This window comes from Podarcis cretensis (genome assembly GCF_951804945.1).
Source record: "Podarcis cretensis genome assembly, chromosome: 13".
NCBI classification, from domain to species: domain Eukaryota; kingdom Metazoa; phylum Chordata; class Lepidosauria; order Squamata; family Lacertidae; genus Podarcis; species Podarcis cretensis.
Genome location: NC_137182.1, coordinates 39,063,684 through 39,086,162, shown reverse-complemented (window position 1 = coordinate 39,086,162; position 22,479 = coordinate 39,063,684). Strand labels below are relative to the sequence as shown.

Genomic DNA, 22,479 nt, shown 5'->3' with positions numbered 1-22,479 from the left:
CTGTAACCTGAAGCGTATGTAACCTGTAGCGTATGTAACCTGAGGTACCACTGTACATGGTCTCTCTCATACCTCGAGGCTAAAGACTGCCCACCTTTACAGCACAGCACTGTGGAGAAGCTGATATGAGAAGGGGTACCCTCTGTTCTAGAGTCAGGTCATCATCCTGTCTCCATCTCTCAAGTCATAACAAGGCCAAGAGGACTTATGGGTTCTTTCTGAACTACCTGCTTTTGAACATCTGTAGGGTTCCCATATTTAAAAAAGTAAAGACCAGGACACCCCAAAAATTATTGTTTGTTCTGATTTGTTTACAGAAAGCTCATATGATGTTGGCTGTTAAATTATCATTCCTTTTTACCTGTTTGTGGGGAGATTAGCTGACAGTCACATCAGAATAAGTGCCACCCTGCACTTTCCTTATCTGAAAAAGTCCAATTTTCAAGGAAGCCAGTTTGTTGCACAAGACCTCCCAATCAAATATAATCACGCAACCTGAATTTCCCAGGATGTGATCAAATCTGAGCTGGGGGGAAGTGATAGCCTAAGGAAGTGTCCCAAGGCAGAACACACACACTATACCTTTAAAGCACATTCTTCACTTTAAAGAATTAGGGGTGTTGTAGTTTACCCCTCAAATAATTACAACTTCCAGAAACCCTTAACAAACTACAGTACCCAGAATTCTTTGAGGGGGAATGTGCATTGAAGGTGCTTTGAAGGTACACAGCCTAAGTCAGTTTGCAGGTGCTACTTTGCAGGGCGATTCACTCTTTGTTTCCTAGTGATTCTACCTCACTTGCTCTAAAGCAGAAATAGAAATTCGCTAAGGGGCCATCATTTTTATGCTGCAATCCTTCTCCCTTTTCCCTTCGTGAGGGGTTGAGGTTTTGGGGTGATCGCTCTCTCTGCCTCTCCCTCCCCTCACACACAATTGAATCCTGACAAGATTAATTTTGACACTAATACTGCTTTACTGGCCGATCTGGATGGGCAAAGCGGATTGAACATATGGCTGAGGACAGCAAGGGACAGACAAATTAGCCATGGCCCATTGCAATTAGCCACCAGAGTGGGGTGGGTGGGTGTTATGAGGCGGTCAGAGACTATGTAACATCATTGGGAAAGGAGTGCTCCCTACTGGTTAGAGAAGGGGGGGGGAGGCTGGGAACTAGGAATTCCTGGGGAGGAGTTTGACCTAAAGAATGTGAGAAATTAACATAAGACCGACTCTTCTTGAAAGAGGGAACACGAACAGCAGGTAGTGACCACAAGGAACACCAAGGTTTTCCAGGTGAGGCATTATGGGATAGGAGCCATAGGGAGCCACGACTTGAGTGGAAACCAAGAGTCTGAGAGCCCAACACTAGGCCTTTTTGTAGTCCTCTTGAGATCAATAGCCTGACAGGAAAAGGAGACTGAATCCCAAAGTATCTCCAGGCGGTTTCTACTTTCCAGTGGGATTTGGTCACATATAAGAAGATCCACATTATGGAATTAAGATCCCACTCTTATGCAACAGAACCACTTCCCCATTTGCATTGAGAGAGTGAAGGGGGGGGGGGAGGATGCAGTGGTGAGATAACAGTTGCTCTAACACAACTTTGTCTAGCCTCCCAGCAGGCAAATAATGCTCAGTAGTAAACACCTCACCTGGAAGAGACAGCCAAGCATCATTATCCTGTGCTGGTGGTGTGCAGCTTTTGATAAGATTAAAAATCTGATTTTCAGGACCTGAACCTGTGGGTATTATTTCTGAGCTCCTTGGAGAATAAAGGTGGGATATAAATGCTATCAATCCATCAATGAACAGTCGGACCCAATAGTTCTTCATTGCACTTACTCATATAGTCTGCCAATATATTTATTCCTTTTACATCCAGCTTACCTTCAAAGAGCTCCATGCAATAACATTCCCCACTGCCAGTTTATCCCCGCAACCCTATGAGCCAGGCTAGGTGGAGAAGTAGTGATGATTATCACCTAATATGCTTCACAAACGATAGGGGATTTGAATCCAGGTCTCTCTGAACCTTGTTCTGTATTCTAAACAACACTATACCACCCTGGCTTTGTCTTATCCGTCCATCCCCTATGTTGCTTTTTGTTTGCATTCACACACCCCTTTTGCTCTTGTCAACCTTTCCACACCCTCCCACTACTTTTGTCTATATTTATTAAAGCTCTGTTTTTAAATATACACTCATTCTGATGCTTGCCCCCATCCTATCCAGGGGTTGCATATGACATCGTCAGCACCAAAGTCTATCCAAACTTTACCCCTGGATATACAGCTTATGTGAAATATAATAATGTTATATTGTATTGGATTAATGCTACGGTAGTTTACAATTAGAAATTTTAACATAGCATTTAAAAAGCTGACAATCATAGAAGTCAAAGTCTGTATATCAATCAACTAAACCTAGCAACTGCAATGTCCCTTCCCACTCTGCAAATCTATGGCTCTGTGGCTTCTTCTTCTTTGGGCGATCACTCATAGCCGAGTAAGATTGTCTTCCATAAACACAGTTTTAACAATGAATCCGTAAGTGACTGTGGAGGCCAATTTTGGATCCACACATCCTTCCACAGTGGGGACATTGGTTTCTGGGCGGGAGTTGATCACGGTGTGGATTTGCCAAGCGTGCCTTCCTCTTAGCACGTCTCTTGCGGGCTGAGCTCGTGTCTTCAAAGCCCATGACACCTTTGGTAAAGGCTGATCTCCAACTAGAGCACTCGCAGACACTAGGAAAGGGTTGCCATATGTTTTCCGGACATAGCCGAAATACTGCAGCCATAAGCAGTGTTTGGGTGGAAATCAGAAACATGTCTGGGACCCATGTCAGCAGTGTCGTTCTTTGCAATTTGCCAAAAAAGCAAAACTAAACAAAAAATTTTAAAAGCTCCACAACTCTTCACTTTTTGAAATAAGGCAACCCTACACTAGGAAGGAAGGGCTGTGGGCTCAAGTAGCAGCACATCTACTTTATGTTCGGAAGGTCCTGGGTTCAATTTCCGAACATCTCCAGGTAGGGATGGGAATGCTCCTTAATCTGAATTCTTGGAGAGCCAGTCCCAGTTAGTGTAAACAATACTAAACTAGATGGGTCAATGTAGTTTAGAGAAAAGGCGAGCAAGAAGGCAACATGGTAGAACTTTATAAAATTAAGCATGACACATTAGAGAAAAGTTTTCCTCCCAGTTAAGATGTGGGGCTGCCTCCCACAGGAGCCACAATGGGCACCAACTTGAGTGACTTTCAGAAAGGAGGGGACAAAGGATTTACTAACCACAGGAGGGGAGAGGGCTCTTGTGCTCAGGTCCTGTGTAGCTGACCACTGTGAGACCAGGATGCTTGAACAGATGGGCCACTGGCCTGATCCAGAAGGCTGTTGTGTTCTTACGACCCACTCAAGGGCAAGAATTCTATAACCCAGATACCACAGTGGGAAAGGCTGTGCTTCTAGGGGAGGGTGAGCTGAAAGATGGTCCCTGGATTAGGTACCATCTTTAGCCTGGAGCAGGTAAAGCTTGGGGTGGGGGCAGAGGGACACTCACAAGGGAAATATTCCCTGAGATGTTCAGGACCCAGATCATGATAAGCTTCTATCCCGCTGCCTCTCAGATAGTGTTTGGGTCTGAAATCTGGGTCTGCCTTTTTGCAGTTCATTGTGTGCCTTTGCCTTGATGGAGAAGATGATGATGATGATGATGAGAAGAAGAAGAAGAAGAAGAAGAAGAAGAAGAAGAAGAAGAAGAAGAAGAAGAAGAAGAAGGCTGTCTTCTCTCCACCTGCTTGAAAGCTATTCAACCAAGATACTAGGGGCACTTCCAGACTGCCCCTTTTCCAGGTGGGATTTGATCACATGTCAGCAAATTCAAGCTGCTCAATTATAAATTTGATCATATGCCAGCAAATTCAGGTTTCGCAATTGATTGGGAGGTCTTACACAACCCACTTCACCTGAAAGATTGGGCTTTTTGCAGTAAGAAAAGTGAGGGGGAAATGCACTGGAAAATGTGGGGGTGGTGTTTGCATTGATGGAACCTCAGCTAACCTCCCCACAAGTAAATCAGAACAAATGCTCATTAAATAGCTGACGTCGTCTAATCTTTCTGCAAACAAATCAGGATGAAGCACCTTGCAGAGAAACAGAGCACTCTGCTCTTCTATATAATAAATGATCAAGGTGGGAAGAGGTGGCTTAACTTGGGCTTGCAAATAGCCACTCAGTTGGTTTCCTTCCTTCCCCAGTAATAATTATAATAGGAAAGTTAGGCACATACTTAACAGTGCAACCCTATGCACTGGCTTGCTTGGACTTTAGTCCCACTGTGTGTGTGTGTTTTTTTTTGGGGGGGGGCTACTCCCAGCTACATTTGCATAGGATTGAAACCTAGCTCCCTCCCATTCTTTGGCCTTTGTGTCTTTCTGTCTGGTTGATGGTTTATTGATCTATGCTCTATCTGTCTGTCTATCTAAAGTCTGTCTATACCATCAGTCTACATGGTGTGGCACCAGCAGTGGGGAATATTGCAGGAGGGGGGAAGTGTCAACAGAGCAACGGCTGTGTCTTCTGTCCATCCGTCAATCACCAGTCCGTATGCTGCTTCCGGCCATGGTTTTGTTCTTCCCAATACCCCTCTCCTCCCCAGTCACTCTCCAGGCTTGCACATGGTCGGAAACAGCACTGAGCAAGGCATTAAGAGGAGGGAGGCCAGGAGGGCAATCAAGAAGGAGGGAGCAAGAAAGGCCCATGATGCCTAAATCCGATTTGCCTTGTGTTAAAGAGCTTGGGGGCAAATGTGATCAGTGCAACCAAAATAGCCCCTCTCTTTGTGTGTATAGTGTGTGTGTGTGTGTGTGCATGCATGCACACTCACAGCCACCAGGTGTGGCAAGCGCAGGGCTGCGTGGTCCTCTCAACCCTCTTCCCCCGCCTCAGGGAGTCTATATAAGAAGGTGCCGAGGTGCCAGCCATTCCACTAGCTCTGTTGAAACAGGACCAGGAGGACGAGCTCGGAGCATTGGCGGTGCGGGGTGAGCGTACAGCCAAACCATGGGCAATAGTAAGAGTGGGGCCCTCTCCAAGGAGATCCTTGAAGACCTGAAGCTGAACACCAAGTACTCGGAGGACGAGCTGTGTAAATGGTACGAGAGCTTCCAGAAGCAGTGCCCGGACGGGCGCATCAGCAGGTCCGAGTTTGAGAAGATCTATGCCCAGTTCTTCCCCAACTCTGACCCCAAGGTGTATGCCCGGCACGTCTTCCGAAGCTTTGACACCAACGATGATGGGACCCTCGACTTCCGGGAGTACATCATTGCCCTCCACCTCACCTCCACCGGCAAGACCAACCTTAAACTAGAGTGGGCTTTCTCGCTCTTTGACGTGGACCGCAATGGAGAAATCAGCAAGAACGAGGTTCTTGAGATCGTCACGGTGAGTGAGGAGGGCGTGTGGGGCGAGACAGAGGGGAGGCTTTGGGAGGGGGCTTGTAGGCGGGGGGTGGGGATGATGACAAGGGAATACTGGGAAGACCCAGGCTGAGAGCTTCCTCACTGCAAGACCAGATGCACTGAAACTTGTTGTGGAATTACATGGGGGGAATATTCCCTTTTCACACATAATATGTTTGGAGGCAAGGCCACGGAAGTCCACCTGAAGGAACCACTGCACTGAAATCCTTATTGGGGTTTTGGTTTTATTTTTCCGGTCCCCTGCTTGGATCATTTTGGTCCCATCTAACCTTGCTTCAGGCCTACTCTTGGTCAGAAAAACAGGGCCTTTACTTATCCCAGCATTCCGTTCACCCCAAACCTGCTGCAGTAGATGGAAATTTATAAGAGTGTCTACCCTTTTTCCACCCATTCATGGACCCATCTAGCTGAGCTCCAGGCTCTCTCTTCCCTCAATCATCTCTAGCCTCCTTCGCCCTGTCCCCCAACATGGAAACATATTCTGTGTTCCCATGGCAGGTGCCTCCCATGTTGAAACTCATGGCTGCACCAGTTAAAGAGGGGAGCAGGAATGGTTGGTCATGTGACTTTCTCTTGACCCACCTTGAGGTGATGGGATGACAACGGATTACCTTAGCTGAAGGCTTTGCATTGTGTCAAAATAGAATTAGCCTTGCCCAATGGCAGGGGAAATCCTGTTACATTCCTTTAACAGGATGAGCTGGATTGGCAGCAGAGTAAACAGGTTCAAATCCTCTCCTAATTTTATCTCATGGCCTCAGCTACCCTCAGCAGGTTCATTCCAGCAAGCAAATGTTCATCTTTTAAGGAAGATAGGAAGCCATTTTCACATATATATTTTTTGAGCAGGGAGGGAAATACATCTATATTTCTTAAAACCCCACAATTGCGCCCTCAGGTCCAGAATCAAATCTAAACACATCTGTATTACAAAATACTGTATAAACTAGTTTGAAGCAAGTTTAACGATCATGGCTTCTCACAAAGCTGGCTGGGAATTCTAATTTTGCAGGTGCGTTAACAATACTGTATTTACCAGAGCGGGGATTACAGTTTCCTTTATTCAGTTTGTGGTGGGATCCATAACATGTTAAACAGGCCTGAAATGGATAAAATTTGGAGTGTAGGCAAGTATTTGGATGCTGCTATTCCCATAGCAAGGTAATTCCTTTTTCAGGAAAACTGTTAAGTTGAGAGCCGACTGAAAAGTGGCTGCCTTGCATTAGGAGATGCCAAGGTGTCTGTACAAATTTGGCACCTCTGAGATTTCACAGAGCTGTGCACAGTATAACCCATACGTAACCCATAATTCCTTGCTGCCAGCCTTCCTCCACTGATCTAGACTCCCTCTGCAGATGTGTTTGCCACAAACCTTGGAAGAAGGGCAGAGCAATCTGAGATTAAAGTTGGATTAGGCAGGCTTAAATCCCTGACCCTCTCAGTGCAGTATTTGCCTCGCTTCAACTGTCTTGTCCGGAGGAATAGCTTCCTCCGACCTTGGAAAGGGGAGACAAGGAGCAGAAAAGTCTGTCTGGGGATTGGTTTGGAGGAGATCTCAGCAAGGGCTGAAGAATTTCATACAGTATTTGAAAGAGATGGCAACGGTGCAGATGTTTGTACAACAAATCCCACTAGCTGGCTGGGGAAGCTGGTGCAGAGATATCCCATTCCTCACCCCAATAACCCAAAAGTCCTGGTTCTTAAACGCTACAGGGTATTGGTGTTGGTTTTCAGAGGCTTACTTGTTTAGGGAATTCTGAATGACCTTCCCACAAGAATTACGTGCTCCAGATCCATCCACATTTCAGCTCGGTTTGTGGGGGAAATGAATCAATTTATTAATTAATTACCAGTGAATGGATCCTTTCCTCTTCCAGAGTACCAAGAATACTGTCGTAACCCTTTCCTCTCCAGGCTGGGCTGTGGGGTTTTTGTGTGTGGATGTATTTGTCATTGATGCAACAATAGCGCATTGGTGGTGAATTTATACTGGATCGACTCTGCACACCATCTATTATTATTATTATTATTATTATTATTATTATCCCGCTTTATTCATTGTTCTGCAATCAGGGGCGGACTCTGGTAATACGGCATCCCGAGCAATGACAAAATTTGGCACCCTCCCCAAAATATTTCTTATTTTCACATGAATTCCTTTTGGTAACAGTAACTTTTTTATGGATCTTCTCAGTAGGTATCTGTAGGTATTATTATTATTATTATTATTATTATTATTATTATTATTATTTTGTGCCCCGTCGTCTTGGTGCCCTGTGCGGGAGAACCACCCACATCACCCTAAATCCAGCACTGCTGCAATGCCTCCACAGGGTTAGCTCATGACTGCTGTCTGGAGAAGCACCCCTTCACACTGTAGCACAATGAAAACGCTCCTCTCAACAAAAGGGCATTTGTGGTAAAATAAGTTACAGGATTTCAGCAGGACATGTAATGATTGGATACGAAGCAGTATGTCCACCATGAAACTTTTGCAGCCGCAAAGCGTATTGAAAGCAGGACTGCATCACACCTGCCACAATACCAACAGGAGCACAGATAAGCATAAATACTCAATAGAAAGGAAGTCTGTGGAGGCCCTAAATTAGTGTTGCCACATGTTTTTCCTTAGCCGGGCTCCTGTGTTATTAACAGCTGTGTGAAACACAGGGAGTTCCCTTTCCTATGTGTGCTACATGGATGGAGAGAGAAATCTGTATTTTGTTTCCAAACAGAGTAAGAGTTCCATCCATGTACACTAACTTCGTTTTCCCTCCATTTCTGTGGTACATTAATTCATTTCCCTATTTCTTTGGGTTGCCTCTCTTAGATTTCTTGGTCTTCAATGCTATCTGTCACTCTTGAGCAAAACTTCGTACTGAAATCCAGTGAGCAGATCACACACCCCTTGTAAGCTAGCATTAGCAAACAGGTCTCCCAGGAAGAAGGGCCACCACATAAACATGTCTCCTGTCCTAAGTATGTCCATCTGTTTATAGATTAGTAAAGAAAGGCTTCCTTTGTTTTGTCATTCCTGTAACAACCTTGTGTGAGGGAAGTCACGATTATTGGAATAGCACAGGTAGGATAAACGGAGGTTGAGAGAAAAGGAGAAGTTGGAATATGACCTAGCGGGCTGTCGTTGTTTCTTCAGGTGCGATTCGGGTTGTCTGATTATAGTTGATTAGGAGGTTTTGCACAACGAACGGCTACCCCCATGATCTGACTTTTTGCCATAAGGAAAGTGAGGGGGGAATGGTTTGATGCAATGTCAAGTAACCTCCCCACTCAATAAATGAATGAACACTCGAAAAGTGGATTGACTGGAAGCAACCCTTAGTTACTAGCCCAAATCCTTCTTAGGGGGTTGTTATGTACTGAAGTTCCCACTTTGGCCCTGCAGGGGGATACTGTAGATAGTTCAGGTCCACATATGCAAATAAGGGATTGAAAGTGACGTTCAGTGATTGGATAGTTACAGAAAATGGTTACTGTTGCATTCTAGTGGAGCTCTATATAAGCAGGCTGGCTGAACCCTTCAGTTCAGTTCTGTTCTGGCCTGTGAATAAACAAGAGCTGTTTGAAGAATCGCTATGTCGTCTGATATGTTCACCCACAACTTAACAGGGGTGGTAAAAAATAAACTAGAAAGGGGAGGGACAGAGGGACGGATGGACAGACACACACACACCCTTCCTGAAGACCCAAATATACTGCAGAGTGAGATGGACTGCAGGTGTGGAAAGTCATTCTTGAAAAGGGACAGGTACCCTTTTTGTTTGCTGTACGTCATCAAAGTGACTGGAGATTGAAAGCAAAGTAGGAGGTGTACATGCAACTTAGGGCTCATTGTGTTTTATTTTCTCCCTCAGCCTGAGGGATTCCCTACTGCCACCATTACACTCAATTTATCAGGCATATCAGATAGCAAACAAATCAGAGATTCAGTCGCCTGAAGGGCCGGCTCTACCATCAGGCTGACTGAGGAGGCTTATGTGGGGTATAATGAAAGCACAGTAAACTGTTAGCTATTTAAATCGTTGTTGTATTTTTACCGCCAAGGAGAGCGAGAGGCACATGTGGGATTTTCTGCCTCAAGTGCTAAAAACCATTTGATTTGGGGGCAGGTTTGCCATTTGCTCATTTACCTCATGCCTGAGGCTGGCAGTGCACCATTTCCCTTACTTCAGGCAAGCCATACACTTAAAAAAAGAAAAGACAAGAAGTAGTAGCAAAAATACATTTATTCAATTAAATGTAGTTTGTCCTGTGTCACTTCCACAGCAAACTTTCTGCTAAAATTATATGTGTCTGAATCTTACCAGAGATGGTGCTATATCAACAGAAGTTGTACAAGTCAAAGTGCTGAATACATCTACGATTTGTTACTTGTGTGAAATTTACCATCTTCCACTGGAATTTAGCTTCCTATTGAGAAAATATGGACAAATTTTGTTCGTAATAAGTGCTATAATTTTGGACAAAGCCTGCCAAATCTCCATTTTGTAACTGAAAGGGGCAGGGGACCTTTCCTTCCCCACAAGCAGCCACTGTGGTCAGCCAATTTCTGGTTCACCCATGCAAACGTTTAGCATTATGGGGAATGCCAACTCCTCACTGCCATGTCTCGACATGTGTTACGATGGCAGCTAACAGGTTTTCCAGGCATTCAGTTGAGAGATGAGGTGATGAGAGTCTAGCTCAACATACATCAGAAACAAGGCAGCACATTCACCATGCTCAGAAATCAGCATCTTACATCAATCATTCATTTTTACTGGGCAGTCAATACTGATTTGCTTGTGCAAAGCTAACACGGTGGTTAGATTATATCCATTGTTTATTGAGCATTTATGCTGATTTGGTTGCAGGGCATTTATCTGTCTTTCCACTGGGCACCTGTTCATACATTTCAATGCATTTCTGTCACTTTCCATACCTCCAAAAGCTTGATTCTTTTTCTTTTTTTAAGTGGATTTCTTGTGGGCAAGGGCCACAGAACCCTTTAATCCACTTTAATTGTGGAAACCAAAAGTTATGCTATGCCCGTGAATCCCTCCTGAAAGAAACAGCCCTCAGGCCAATGTCAAAATAAAGCCGAGGCAATTTATTATGCTCCATCTCTCCCCCCCCCCCCCCGCTCAGCTGATCAAAGGATGCTGGCAAAATTAGCAGGACAAATGGCTTAGGTAGAAAAGGAAAAAAATGTGGTTTGGTGGTAAGGGAAGTTTGTAAAACCAGGGATGGGAAAGCTGTGGCATGCTTTTTGAAGGCAGGTGTCTAGTCCTCAAGGAAGGCAATGGAAGGAAACAAACAGGCAACATTCAAAGGCCAGGTTGTGATCTGTTCTGGGTTTTACACTTCCTCAGAATGAAAAGGCATGGATTAACAGTTATGGGAAAGAAGGGAAACTGGACAATATTTTGCCATAATGCCGAGATGGTTACTATAAAATGCTCTTTCATTCTACGTGGGACTCACTGGTGATGTGGGAAATTCTACCTGTAGGGACTCTTCATGACAGCCGCTTCAGCCCTGCCCCTTCTAGGACCATATAACAAAGATGGGCTTGCTGTTTTTTACCAGTGTGAACCTTGTAGCTTCAATGTGAAGTCAGCTTTCCCCCCTCACACCTTTCCTGCTTTGCCTTGGCATCCAGCTTGATGGCCATTTCTGGGGGACTGGAGAGCTTGCTCCCTGTTTTGTGACCTTTTAGGCTTCTGTTGGTTTGCTTATTGCTGCAATTGGTTTTAATGCTTATACTGTGTTGTAAAACGCTTTGAGTCACTTTAGTGAGTAAAGCAACTAATAAGTATAAAAAAATAATGTGATGCTGGCTGGGCTGATGAAAGCTGGAGTCCTCATTGCTCTTATAGACAATAGCAGCCTTGGAATCCACAGGAGGCTGTGAAGGGCAATGAAAACTCTCTCTGACCCCTTGGAAGCAGCTCTGGCCAGTCCTTTTCTGTCTTTGGAGCATTCACTAGCCACACTGAAATATTTCCCGGCAGTTTCTTTCAGCAGGAAGACTAGAAACTTAGAAACTTGCTTTGTTTAGTAAGGTATGCATGGGGAGAAAGCGCCTCACATATGTCAAATTCAGTAGATTTTGTTTTTTTAATTCACTACACATATACAGTATCCTACATTTAACCTCACTAGACACCCCCAAGAGAATGAAGTTAAAAATAAAATAGTAGCTGCTATTAACTTCTTAAAGGTGCAATATGATTTACAATCCTTGTTTGCTTTTACAAGAAACGTGTGCGAAACAGGCACATGGGATACTTCCACTTTGCAGATGGGAATATAAGGGGTGGTATTCATTGAAGTTTTACTTAGAGTAGACCCTTTGAAATTAATGGACCTAACTTAGTTGTGACCATTCATTTCAGTGGGTCTAGTCTCAGTAAAATTTGGTTGAATACCATCCAAGGCTCCACAAAGAATGATCAGCCTTAGTGTATTCAGTTTTAGCCCTGCACACATTGCACTGCCCAGGGTTATCAACAGATTAGTTTCTGTGCAAGAGACCTGTGTCTACTACTGTGAAATTAAAGTTGGGATTCTCAGCTGTCTCCCGAAGTGGCCCGATTTTACATTAGAAGCCTTATTCTCTGCTTCCATTATGCAACAGGAAATGTCTAGACTCCAGATAGGCTGCTGCTTATAACATTTCCTTCATGCCACCAGCAGACTCACATATTTGCCTGCAAGTCAAGGATGTCAAGTCAGTAGTATTGCATGCCATCCCGATCTCTGAGCAGGGCAAGATTCCAGGCGCTCACACAGAGTTCGTGTTTCCTTTTGGAAATGAAGCACAGTGGAGATGGCAGTGTCTTGATGACATATGGTTCATTTACTTATATATAGAACCTGAATTTAGGATGGAGGGGTTCACAGCATTTACACGCCAAATGGGTCTTGCTTCTTCCATAGAAGCAAGCCCTAAATTCACAAAGACATCAAACATTGCTCTCTAATGTTGTTCTCCTCCTCTCTCTCCAGCTTGCTGCTTTCCTTCTCAGTGACATCACTCCTTCCCTCTCTACTCTAAACCCTGCCTTTATCTGTTGCTGGAGGGGACCCCCATTCATTTGCCATCTAGCACAAGCCCTTTCATCCCTTGTTCTCTTAATAACCCAGGAGGCTAGCCTGCCTTAATTCACTTTTAACACTTGCTGAATCCAGGGATTAGAAGTGGCTAGCACCCACAAACTCATAACAGTATGTTCCACCTCCTTTCCCACTGGTGAAATAGCCACCAGAATGAACCACAGAAAAATGAAGTGCATCATTTAGGCTCCAGAAACTGATAACTGGAACTTTGGCTCCAAGTGGATTGAGGGAGTGGGCCTTACCTGGTTATCCCTGACACCCTGCTCAAAGCACAAGGGTGTAGACTTTGTGCGAGTAGTCAAGTACCTTTGCAATGGAAACTCCCTTCGTCAACTATCACCATTCCATGAGGCTACTTGAACTGATGTTTATTTTAAACCCCTGAGCTTGCTTTCTCTCCTATTTCTTCCTTCCCCATCTCTTTTACCTTGTGTGTCATGTCTTTTAGACTGCACGCCCGAGACCAGGGACCATCTTTTTTGTTAAGCCAAGACTTCTGGGAACCTTTTTTGGCTTGCAAGGGTAAAGATGCTATATATATATATATATATATATATATATATATATGGGGCACCCTGTCCTGCACGAGAAGGGTTGCATCCAGCCAAGTCCTGCTCAGAGTAGGCCCAATGAGTGGTTGTGTTATGATCTTTCCCCCCTTTTGTTCCAACAGGCCATATTTAAGATGATTCCTCCAGAAGAGCAGAAAACCCTGGCTGATGATGAAAACACCCCCCAGAAACGGGCCAACAAGCTTTGGGCATATTTCGGCAAGGGAGAAACAGGTAGCAACCTTCCTTCATGCTACTAAGTCTGTAACACACTTTTTCTTGCCACAAGAGGGCAGGGTGGGGGGTGATTACCGTATCTTTCGCACCATAGGGCGCACCCAGTTTTTAGGGGGGGGGGAAATCAAGAAAAAAATCTTCCCCCCCCCCAGCCCCAAAGAGCAGCGTACAGGCTGCGCACAACCTCTCCCTGCCGGAGGGGCTGCGCGTGGCTATGGCACAAGCCAAGGCAGCGAGCAGGATGGATCCCGCTCGCTGTTTTGGCTTCCCCTTTAGCCCCGTGCAGCCTCTCCTTGCCGGGAGACGCTGCGCAGGGCTTTCCTGGCTTTCCTGGGAGGTGGGGGGATTCCCTCACCTCTCGCAAAAGCCCGCAGAAGCCGTGCAACTCCTTTAAAGAGATCACGGCTTCTCCTGGCTTTTCTGGGAGGTGGGAGAAGGGACTGATGCGGCCAGTCAGTCCCTTCTCCCTCCTGTGGAAAAGCCCGCAAGAGCGCACAGAGCTTGTGTGCGGCTCCTGGGGGCTTTTCCCGCCTGCCTCCCCCCTGCATTCGCTCCATAGGACGCACACACATTTCCCCTTGCTTTTTAGGAGGGAAAAAGTGCATCCTATGGTGTGAAAAATACGGTATTTTATCCCTATATGAACACATGGGGTTGGATCCAGAGCCTCTCAGTGTGCTAGAATGATTTTAAATGGCCGTAGCTCAGCACTAGAGCACAGGCTTTCATGAAGCACCACTGAGTATGGAGAGAGGTGGCCCAGTGGTCTTTGGCACGAGTTACACTTGGGTCCCATTGAAATCAGTGGGACAAGCTAGTCCCAACTTGTGCAATTAACTTTGCTTGGATCCAGCCCACTGTTATTGATCTCTTTCTCAGTTAGCATTATATATATATGTCTCAGAACCTTCAGTCCTTCACTGGTGTTTGACCTTGAAGAAGCCCAAGATTTACAAGAATACCAAAAAATATTTAGGGGGAAACAGCTAATGGGTGTAAACCCAAAACAGCTCAATGAGGAGTGAATGTGGCACCTTTGTTTTCCTGTGTCCGCACATCTATTTGTGTGCAGTGCATGAGAGCATTAGAAACAGGATGAATCCACTGTCACATGCAAACTTATAGAGATTTATGTTCTGTAGACCAGGGACGAGGCTGAAACTTTAAAAAGCAGGAAAGCTATCAACTCACATGAAGTTTTTAACAAGGCATTCACACGCAAGTTGGGGGGGGGATGACAAAATAAGGAGAAATATCACAGAACAAAGATAGACAACTACTTCACTGGTGCTATAAATAGAAGAATATTAGGTGTGGGTGGGTGGGTGGGTGGGTGGGTGTGCGTGCACACACGCGCGCGCACGCGCACACACGCACACGCACACACAGTGTTCCTCTTTAGACCTGGTCCTTCCACATAGTATAGCCCACCTTGTGGAGACAAAAGTAAATGCCATTTGCCTGATGGCCTTTGACAAATGAGAAATAATCCTCAAGGCAACCATAAAAGGAGATTTCAGAAACTTGAAGGGAAACATTTTCTTCCAGGCCTCTGGTGTGCCTACAAATCACTAACTACTTATGCAATTAAGCAGCCTTGCAAAAGAGAGAGTGGGTGGTGGGGACATACCTTCGAAAGATAGCACCTGCAATGTATTTATTATCAATTAAATATCTGGCCTGTGGCCCCTTTAAGAGAAACAGCGACAACCCAGGAGTCCAGCTCCTGGAGAGCTGAATCAGAACTATGGTGTGGCAGGGCCTCATCAAGAATAAAAGTTTGATTTACTGTTAACTCAGCTTGTGGTGAGCTCCTATATAAATCAAAGAGGGCATTACAGCACTCATCATTAACATATATGCACATCATATGGGGGGAAAGTATACTCCCCTTGCAAGTTGTTGCAAGGATTACTGTACAAGATTGCCTGCAGATTACAAATGCTCTTAATTCTGAGGATAGGGAAACCAAGGAGCCATACAAATCCAAAGCATTATTAACAACTTTTGTGGACTACCATTTTTGCATGGATGTCCAAAATATAAACAAATGAGTGTGCTGCTAAAGAACTTCACACACACACACACACACACACACACTGTACCCATCTCTTCCTCAGAAATCAGGCGCCCCAATTGGGGAAAAGCCCTGGGGGGGGGGGAAGAGGTTCACAATCTCCCCCAGTTCACCCCACCCCTTGCCGCCTCGGCTTATCCGTTTACTTCTTTTGTGTGTAATTCTACCGCTCACATTTTACATGCATGCATTGTTTTTCCTTCTCCTTTTTGCAGACAAACTTGCTGAAAAGGAGTTTATTGAAGGGGTGATGAAGAACGATGCAATAATGAAGCTCATCCAGTACGAACCAAAGAAAAAATAAGGGGTTGGGGGTTGGAGGAGGAGGAGGAGAAAACACAGAGATGTAAGAATAAATGTACGCATGATGGGGAAGATGGGGACACTGAACACCCCTAACCGTGTGTGTGTGTGTGTGTGTGTGTGTGAACATGCAAAAGTACAACTACAAAAATAAGTTTGTGCCCCTTTCAATACAATCCCTACTAGCCCACTTCTTTAATTTACTGGGATTTTTCCAATGGGGGATGTAGGCTTGGCAGCCATAAGAACCATTTACCTTAGCAGGTATTTTTGTTTTGTTTTTTAAAAGTAGTAGTAGTAAAGAGTTGAGGAGGGACAGAAACAAACAAGAAAAGGAAACTGGGGGAAATAAGAGAAAAAGGACGAGGACCTAGATTCGAGCAGACAGACCCAGGCTCAAATCTCCACTTAGGCATGAAGCTCAGTGACAAAATGCGAAAACCTTACAGGGGTCACGCTGTGCTCCCTGGGGGCTGAGATACAAAGATAATAAATAAAAGGATCGACAGTAGAGGCCTCTTGAGACCAGAAATAACCTGTTAAAAGCAATCTACGTTTTCCAACCCAAAGGCTGCATTATATCGATGGCAAAAATGGATGGAAGAAATGGGAATTTTGGCTTTGTGCAGTGGGGCAGTTTCCACACAGACTTACACCCCTCTCTAACTTCCATCCAGGCAAGGAAGAGGCAATGTCAGGGTTCAAAAAAACACCTGAGTCAGGCAAACAGTCAAGGAGGGTGTGACGTGAGGCAGGTGAGGGGGGTGTGACCTGGAGAAAGAGGGTGTGATCTAGGGAAAGTCCTATGGGCCGGGGGGGGGGGCTTGGAGGGCCACATTTGGCCCTCAGTTCCCCATCCCTCACCTTTAAAAAGAAAAATAGGGAGGAAGACCAAAACAGGTGCCCTGATTTCTGTACTATGAAACCCCATTCCCCTCTCTCAAAGGATCCTGGGTAATCACCCAGTACCACTCTGTTCTCTCTGCTACTCATCATTTAGGAGTCCTGCCTGTCAGTTGGCTCACTAGCTCCCAGTTCGTAAATCTCATCCAGAACCAACTTCTAAGATTCTCTGTGGGGAAGCCATGACGGATGACAAGAGTGTAAAAACAGCTAAACATGTAGCACAGTTGTCTCTTTAGCTGCCAGCTTCCCCTGGCTCACAGCTGCTTGCTAACATATCCCACTATATTTCAAGAGGACAGGGGGGTGACTTGCAGGCCCCGATCCTAAACATACTTACTTGGAAGCAAATACCACACTGAACTCTATGGGACTTGCTTCCAGGTGAGCAGGCTTAGAACTGCACTTTCCCTGGATTGGGGTCACTGAGCCTGCATTTTTTTCTGTCTGAAAGGTTAGCCCAGGTTAGCCCAGCATTTAATCAGCACATTCACCCTTGTTTCCTCTGCTCCTGTTGAAGGTTAATACTTTCTCAGTCCATATCCCGCCTTCCCCAAAAGTATATTTAAAATGTTAACTTTACAAATCCCACCCCCCACCTCCCCCTCTGCTTGTTCCAGAGGAGAGGGCTGGGTGGGCTAACAGAGATATCTAGAGTTGGCATCATTTCTAGAAGTGGACTTTTATGCATCTCTGTTGATTTCCTTCCTCTGACACTAGAATATTTCATTTCTTCAAAAGAAGGGGGCGGGGTAACTTTCTAGGGAGCGGGTGGCAGGTAGTTAATTTACTAACGGGGGAATGTGTTTAAATTTATGTACTGTGTCTGTTTTTCAATAAAGGACATTGTGTGAAACATACTTTGCCACAAGTAGTATGTTCAAATATATCTAAGTTGTGGGGAGCAGGGATTTACCGGGATCAGTGAAAAACATATGGTGCTGTTCCAAGCTCTCCAGAGGGCAATGGAGATCACCGGGCCTGAGAACTGTCTTACAAGATACATGAGAAGATAAGAATAGGTTTTCTGGATCAGATCAAAAGTCCAACTAGTCCATCACACAGTGGCCAACCAGAAGTTTCTGGAAGCCCACAGGCAAGCAGGCAGGAAGACAATAGCCCCCACTTTACTTAAGAGCCCAGCATCTCAGAGGTCACCTACCTTTGATAACTGAAAGACAGACAGACAAATAGTCATTCCATGACTAGTAGCCATTGAAAGCCTTATGCTGCATGAATTTATCCCATCCACTTTAAAGCTAAACTGGCAGTGGTGACTGCTACATCTTGTTGCAGAGACTTGCTTCTTTTTGTCTCTCCTGAATCTCCCAACGGTTCAGCTTCCATTGGATCACCCCAGCTTCTAGCGCTAGCAGAGAGGAAGAAAAAACCGTCCGCAACAAGCTCCTTGAACCTCACAGCCTGATGCTGCCTCTGTACATGGATTGCTGACAGGCCTCTGGCCACACACTTGAAATCATTCCTCAGCACATTCTAGGGATTTTCATTATAGGGGCTTCTCCACCCCAGAACAGGGCTCCAGCGTCAATAAGGCATTAGTTGTGTCAAGCAATTCTGCAGCTGAAGTTACAAACATAATCCATTCCAGAAGTCCGTTTTAAAACCAAAGCGTTCTTAAACCAAGGTGTGCTTTCCCATAGCAGCGGGGGACTCAATTTACAAATGGAACACACTCAACAGGAAGCAGAACATGTTCTGCTTCCAAGGCAAAGTTCACAAACCAAAACACCTACTTCAGGGTTTGCAGCGTTCTTAATCCAAGTTGTTCATAAGCTAAGCTGTTCTTAAACCAAGGTACCACTGTACTTGGCACATAGCGGGTAAAGGCACACCAGAAAAGTACCATATCCCAATTCTCTAGCTCCCCTTACTCCTATTTTCAGAGAACTCAGGAGTCTTGGCATCCATCTTCTCCCCTGCCCACTTTAACCCTGCAGACACTGGCTTCCAGGATCCCTTTAGGTTGCCATTTAAAAAAGAAAAAGCCCTCCCATACACGACACAGTGAAATTTAGTATATTCTTCTTTTCCTAGCAGGGAGGTGCCAGGACAACTTTCACCTGCAAATGCCACCTTCTCTTCTGCCTTCTGTTAAATGTGCAGGAGCAGGGCGCTAAAACAAGGCACACCAATCAAGTTGCCATTAGATTCCTCTCTCTTTTTAAGCCCTCCTAGCTGAATCCACAGGATATAGCTTTCCCTGTTCGATTTCTGTCTTAAATCACTCATTAAAAGCCTTGGGATGGTGTCTAGGAGCATGTTGGCCTAGGAAACGCAAAAGTCCAGGTTTTCCTTGTCTTTCATTCTTGGAGAAGGCCAAGCCAAAGCATCGTCATTTACTCCAACAGGGACATTGAAAACCATCTCCTGAGAAGCTATTTCTGATGCCATACAAATAAGCTTTTCTTTTTCCCCTCAGAGAGAAATCCACCAAATAAGGTAAGCAGAGGGAAAGGGGAGGTCACACAGCACCCACAACCGTGTGTCCAACTACCAATTTTATGGGGTGAGAGGAGGGAATCCAAAATCCCTTCATGACGACCAACCCAAACATAATAAAATAGTGAGCAAACTTCTGCGTCCACACAATTCATCAGGCTGGATGTTTAGCAAGGCAAAAGTGGGATGAGGTAAAACAGCTGGCTTGCTATTGCAGCTGTAATGCCTGCATGGGTCCCAAGTTCATTTGTGTTGTATAATCTTAAGAGGAGGGTTGTGGCCTGTGAAGAGTGCCTGCCGACAGAATTTACCACTACAACAACAGTGCTTCTAACTCAATTTGTTCCTTCCAGAGCTTTACTTTGGCCCAATGATTAGGAAGAGGGCTGGGGCTGGGGAGAGGAAGCGGGGTTATATAACCAGTCTCTTTCCCCGCTCTCTTGCTCCCTGGAGTTTTAACCACAAGCCAGTTAGTGCTGATCTGCACTAATCCCCATGTGGAAAGGATGCTGTAAATATGGTTGTAAGGAGCTTGTGATAATCAGCTGGACACTAGAAGCAGGTGATGCTGCTGCTGCTGCTGCTGCTGCTGCTGCTGGAAAGAGCCCCTCTCCAGCTCTGAAATTTCGCTTCTCCCCCACCCCCAGCATATTGTGCAAAACCAACCAGGTGGCAGTAAAGACCTTGCTAAAAATTACAAGGAATCAGCACAAAACCAATTACGAAAACACAGAAAGAGCTAAACTGGTACGATGAAAACAGGACTCAATCCCCCTCTTCTTGCTTTGAGCATGGCAAAGTAGTGCCACCTGGTGGGCAGAATGGAAAACGGCACCAACAATCCCTGTATCTGAAGTGGCAGTTTAATTTCTAAATCAAGGCAGGCAAAGCTCAAATATAGCTTCAAGCCAGGCCAAACTATTCCTTTGCAACTAGATTTCAGAGTTTTTCGTGATTCCTCAGTGCTGGAAAGCATACTCTGCACATGCTCAGATACACGTTATGCCTTATCTCATGCCAAAGGCCTGAGGCCTATCGCTGAAAATAAGCTAAATACTAGCTCAACTGAGTCGGGAAAAGAAAGAAAGAACAAGTGTTGTGTCCAACTTCCTGGCAGAAGAGGATGGGTGGTGGAACATCTGCCTTGTACACAGAAAATCCCAACTTCAATCACCAGCGTCTCCAGGTAGATTTTGGAAACTTCTGCCCAATAAAGTGGAAAGCTGTTGCCAGTCAGTGTAGAGAGAGACCAATGGTCTGACTCTGTTTAAGGATGCTTCTCCATAATTCCTAATTTTTTTAATTTATTTTTTTGTTTAGTTGTTTAGTCGTGTCTGACTCTTCGTGACCCCATGGACCAGAGCACGCCAGGCACTCCTATCTTCCACAGTTTGGTCAGACTCATGTTTGTAGCTTCGAGAACGCTGTCTAACCATCTTGTCCTCTGTTGTCCCCTTCTCCTTGTTCCCTCAATCTTTCCCAACATCAGGGTCTTTTCCAGGGAGTCTTCTCTTCTCATGAGGTGGCCAAAGTATTGGAGCCTCAGCTTCACGATCTGTCCTTCCAGTGAGCACTCAGGGCTGATTTCCTTACGAATGGATACGTTTGATCTTCTTGCAGTCCATGGGACTCTCAAGAGTCTCCTCCAGCACCACAGTTCAAAAGCATCAATTCTTCGGCGATCTGCCTTCTTTATGGTCCAGCTCTCACTTCCATACATCACTACTGAGAAAACCATGGCTTTTACTATACGGACCTTTGTTGGCAAGGTGATGTCTCTGCTCTTTAAGATGTTGTCTAGGTTTGCCGCCGCCTTTCTCCCAAGGAGCAGGCATCTTTTAATTTCGTGACTGCTGTCACCATCTGCAGTGATCATTCCTAATTTATCCACCTGAATTTAACGAAAACACACAAGGGGTGGGGTGGACAAAAGGGGCCAAGATCCAGGAATTCAAGACTTGTGGTTCTTTGCAGTCAAGTCTAAGAGGGATAAGAGGAGGGAAACTGGGAATTAAGGCTGTCAGGTTCAAAGTCAGAGAACATGGATGCTTTTAAATCCCCTGCTGCAGGCAGGACCCTAGGCAACCACAGCTTCCCTTGCCCATTCCTCTCCCAAACAATTATCCACCAGGGACCCCTATTAACTGTGTGCCATGTAGCAAGGTGGCGAGAATGGATGACAGGGCCTGAGAGGGAACATCATGGGTAAATTTATAAGTGTTTGAATATTCTCCAGCTTTGAATTAAGACAACTATTAACTAGAACAGCCCTTACCCAACTAACCAATGAAGCAAGCTATTTCAGGACAGATCCAAATATGTGCAAAGTTAAGTTTTTACCTTTATCCATTCGTCCAATCAGAGCCAGTCCTACCATTAGGTCAACTGGGGTGGCCACCTCAGGCAGATTTTTTGAGCATCTCAAAAGGACAGTAAATTGTCCATTATTTATTACTGTATTTTTGCTGCCAAGTTGCGGGGAGAGGCTCATATTGGATTTTCGGCCTTAGATGCCAAAATTAACTTGACTGGCCTGGATAACCCTGTGCCTTGATTTGGGTGACAGTAGGAGCAGGGTTGGGGCCGTTTGTTGCTCTGTCTTCAGGCAGCAAAATGTCCTGGGCCAGCTCTGGAAAATCTGTGCATAAAGCAAAATTTATACACAGGAAACTTGCCAAGTGTGGTGAGGGAAAGGCACACTACCCCCAGGCAATTCTCCTTCATGTGTTGAGAGGCCTACACCTCTAGGGTACCAATGCTTTGTACGGCTCATCCAAAGAAACTTGGCTAAAACACACAAAACAGGAAGATAATAAAGGACAGTGCTGCCCTCCGCTGGTTCAGTATATTCCGACATCCAAAATGCAGTAATAACGCAAGGAAAGTCCTGTCCAGAATCATTCCCACAATGGCCAAGTATGTTTCTGAGACGCCCACAAGCAGGACACTAGGGCAACTGCCCTCTTCCCATTACTGCTCCAAAGCAAATGGAAATTCAGAGGTTCAGACTACAAATCTGGAGGTAGAATAGCTAGCTAGTCATCTCAGTATCAGCTTTACCTATCATGAATTTTTCTAATCCACTTTAAGTCACTTAAATTAGTGGTAGTCATATCTTGTGGCCGTGAATCCCAGTTTTCTGTGAACTGTCTGAAGTACTTCCTCTTATCCTGGATTTTCAGTTTCGCTGGATTTCCCTGAAGCATCTGCCCACCTTTACTAAGATTTTGTCTCCACTGGTATTCTTACGTATGCTGTATTATTTTTTGTGTTTACATCTTTTTATATAAAAAAATCAAGCCACCTAGAAGACTCTGGTAATGGGGGCAGCATAGGTGTGCCAAAAA

General features: G+C 45.2%; 1 protein-coding gene across 1 annotated transcript; it reads left to right on the top strand.

Moving 5' to 3' along the window:
- The first annotated feature begins 4,548 nt into the window (after window positions 1-4,548).
- Window positions 4,549-16,650, top strand: RCVRN (recoverin). The gene is made up of 3 exons (XM_079950760.1): window positions 4,549-5,444; window positions 13,275-13,386; window positions 15,682-16,650. The coding sequence occupies exons 1-3, from the start codon at window positions 5,064-5,066 to the stop codon at window positions 15,768-15,770; spliced, it is 582 nt and encodes a 193-aa protein (XP_079806886.1). The 5' UTR covers window positions 4,549-5,063; the 3' UTR covers window positions 15,771-16,650.
- Window positions 16,651-22,479: the final 5,829 nt, after the last annotated feature.

Bases quoted from the DNA above. Each gene is read 5' to 3' on its own strand.
- RCVRN (XM_079950760.1), top strand. From the start codon at position 5,064: ATGGGCAATAGTAAGAGTGGGGCCCTCTCCAAGGAGATCCTTGAAGAC. The intron at 5,445-13,274 runs GTGAGTGAGGAG...TTGTTCCAACAG, and splicing joins AGGTTCTTGAGATCGTCACG to GCCATATTTAAGATGATTCC. The intron at 13,387-15,681 runs GTAGCAACCTTC...TCCTTTTTGCAG, and splicing joins TTTCGGCAAGGGAGAAACAG to ACAAACTTGCTGAAAAGGAG.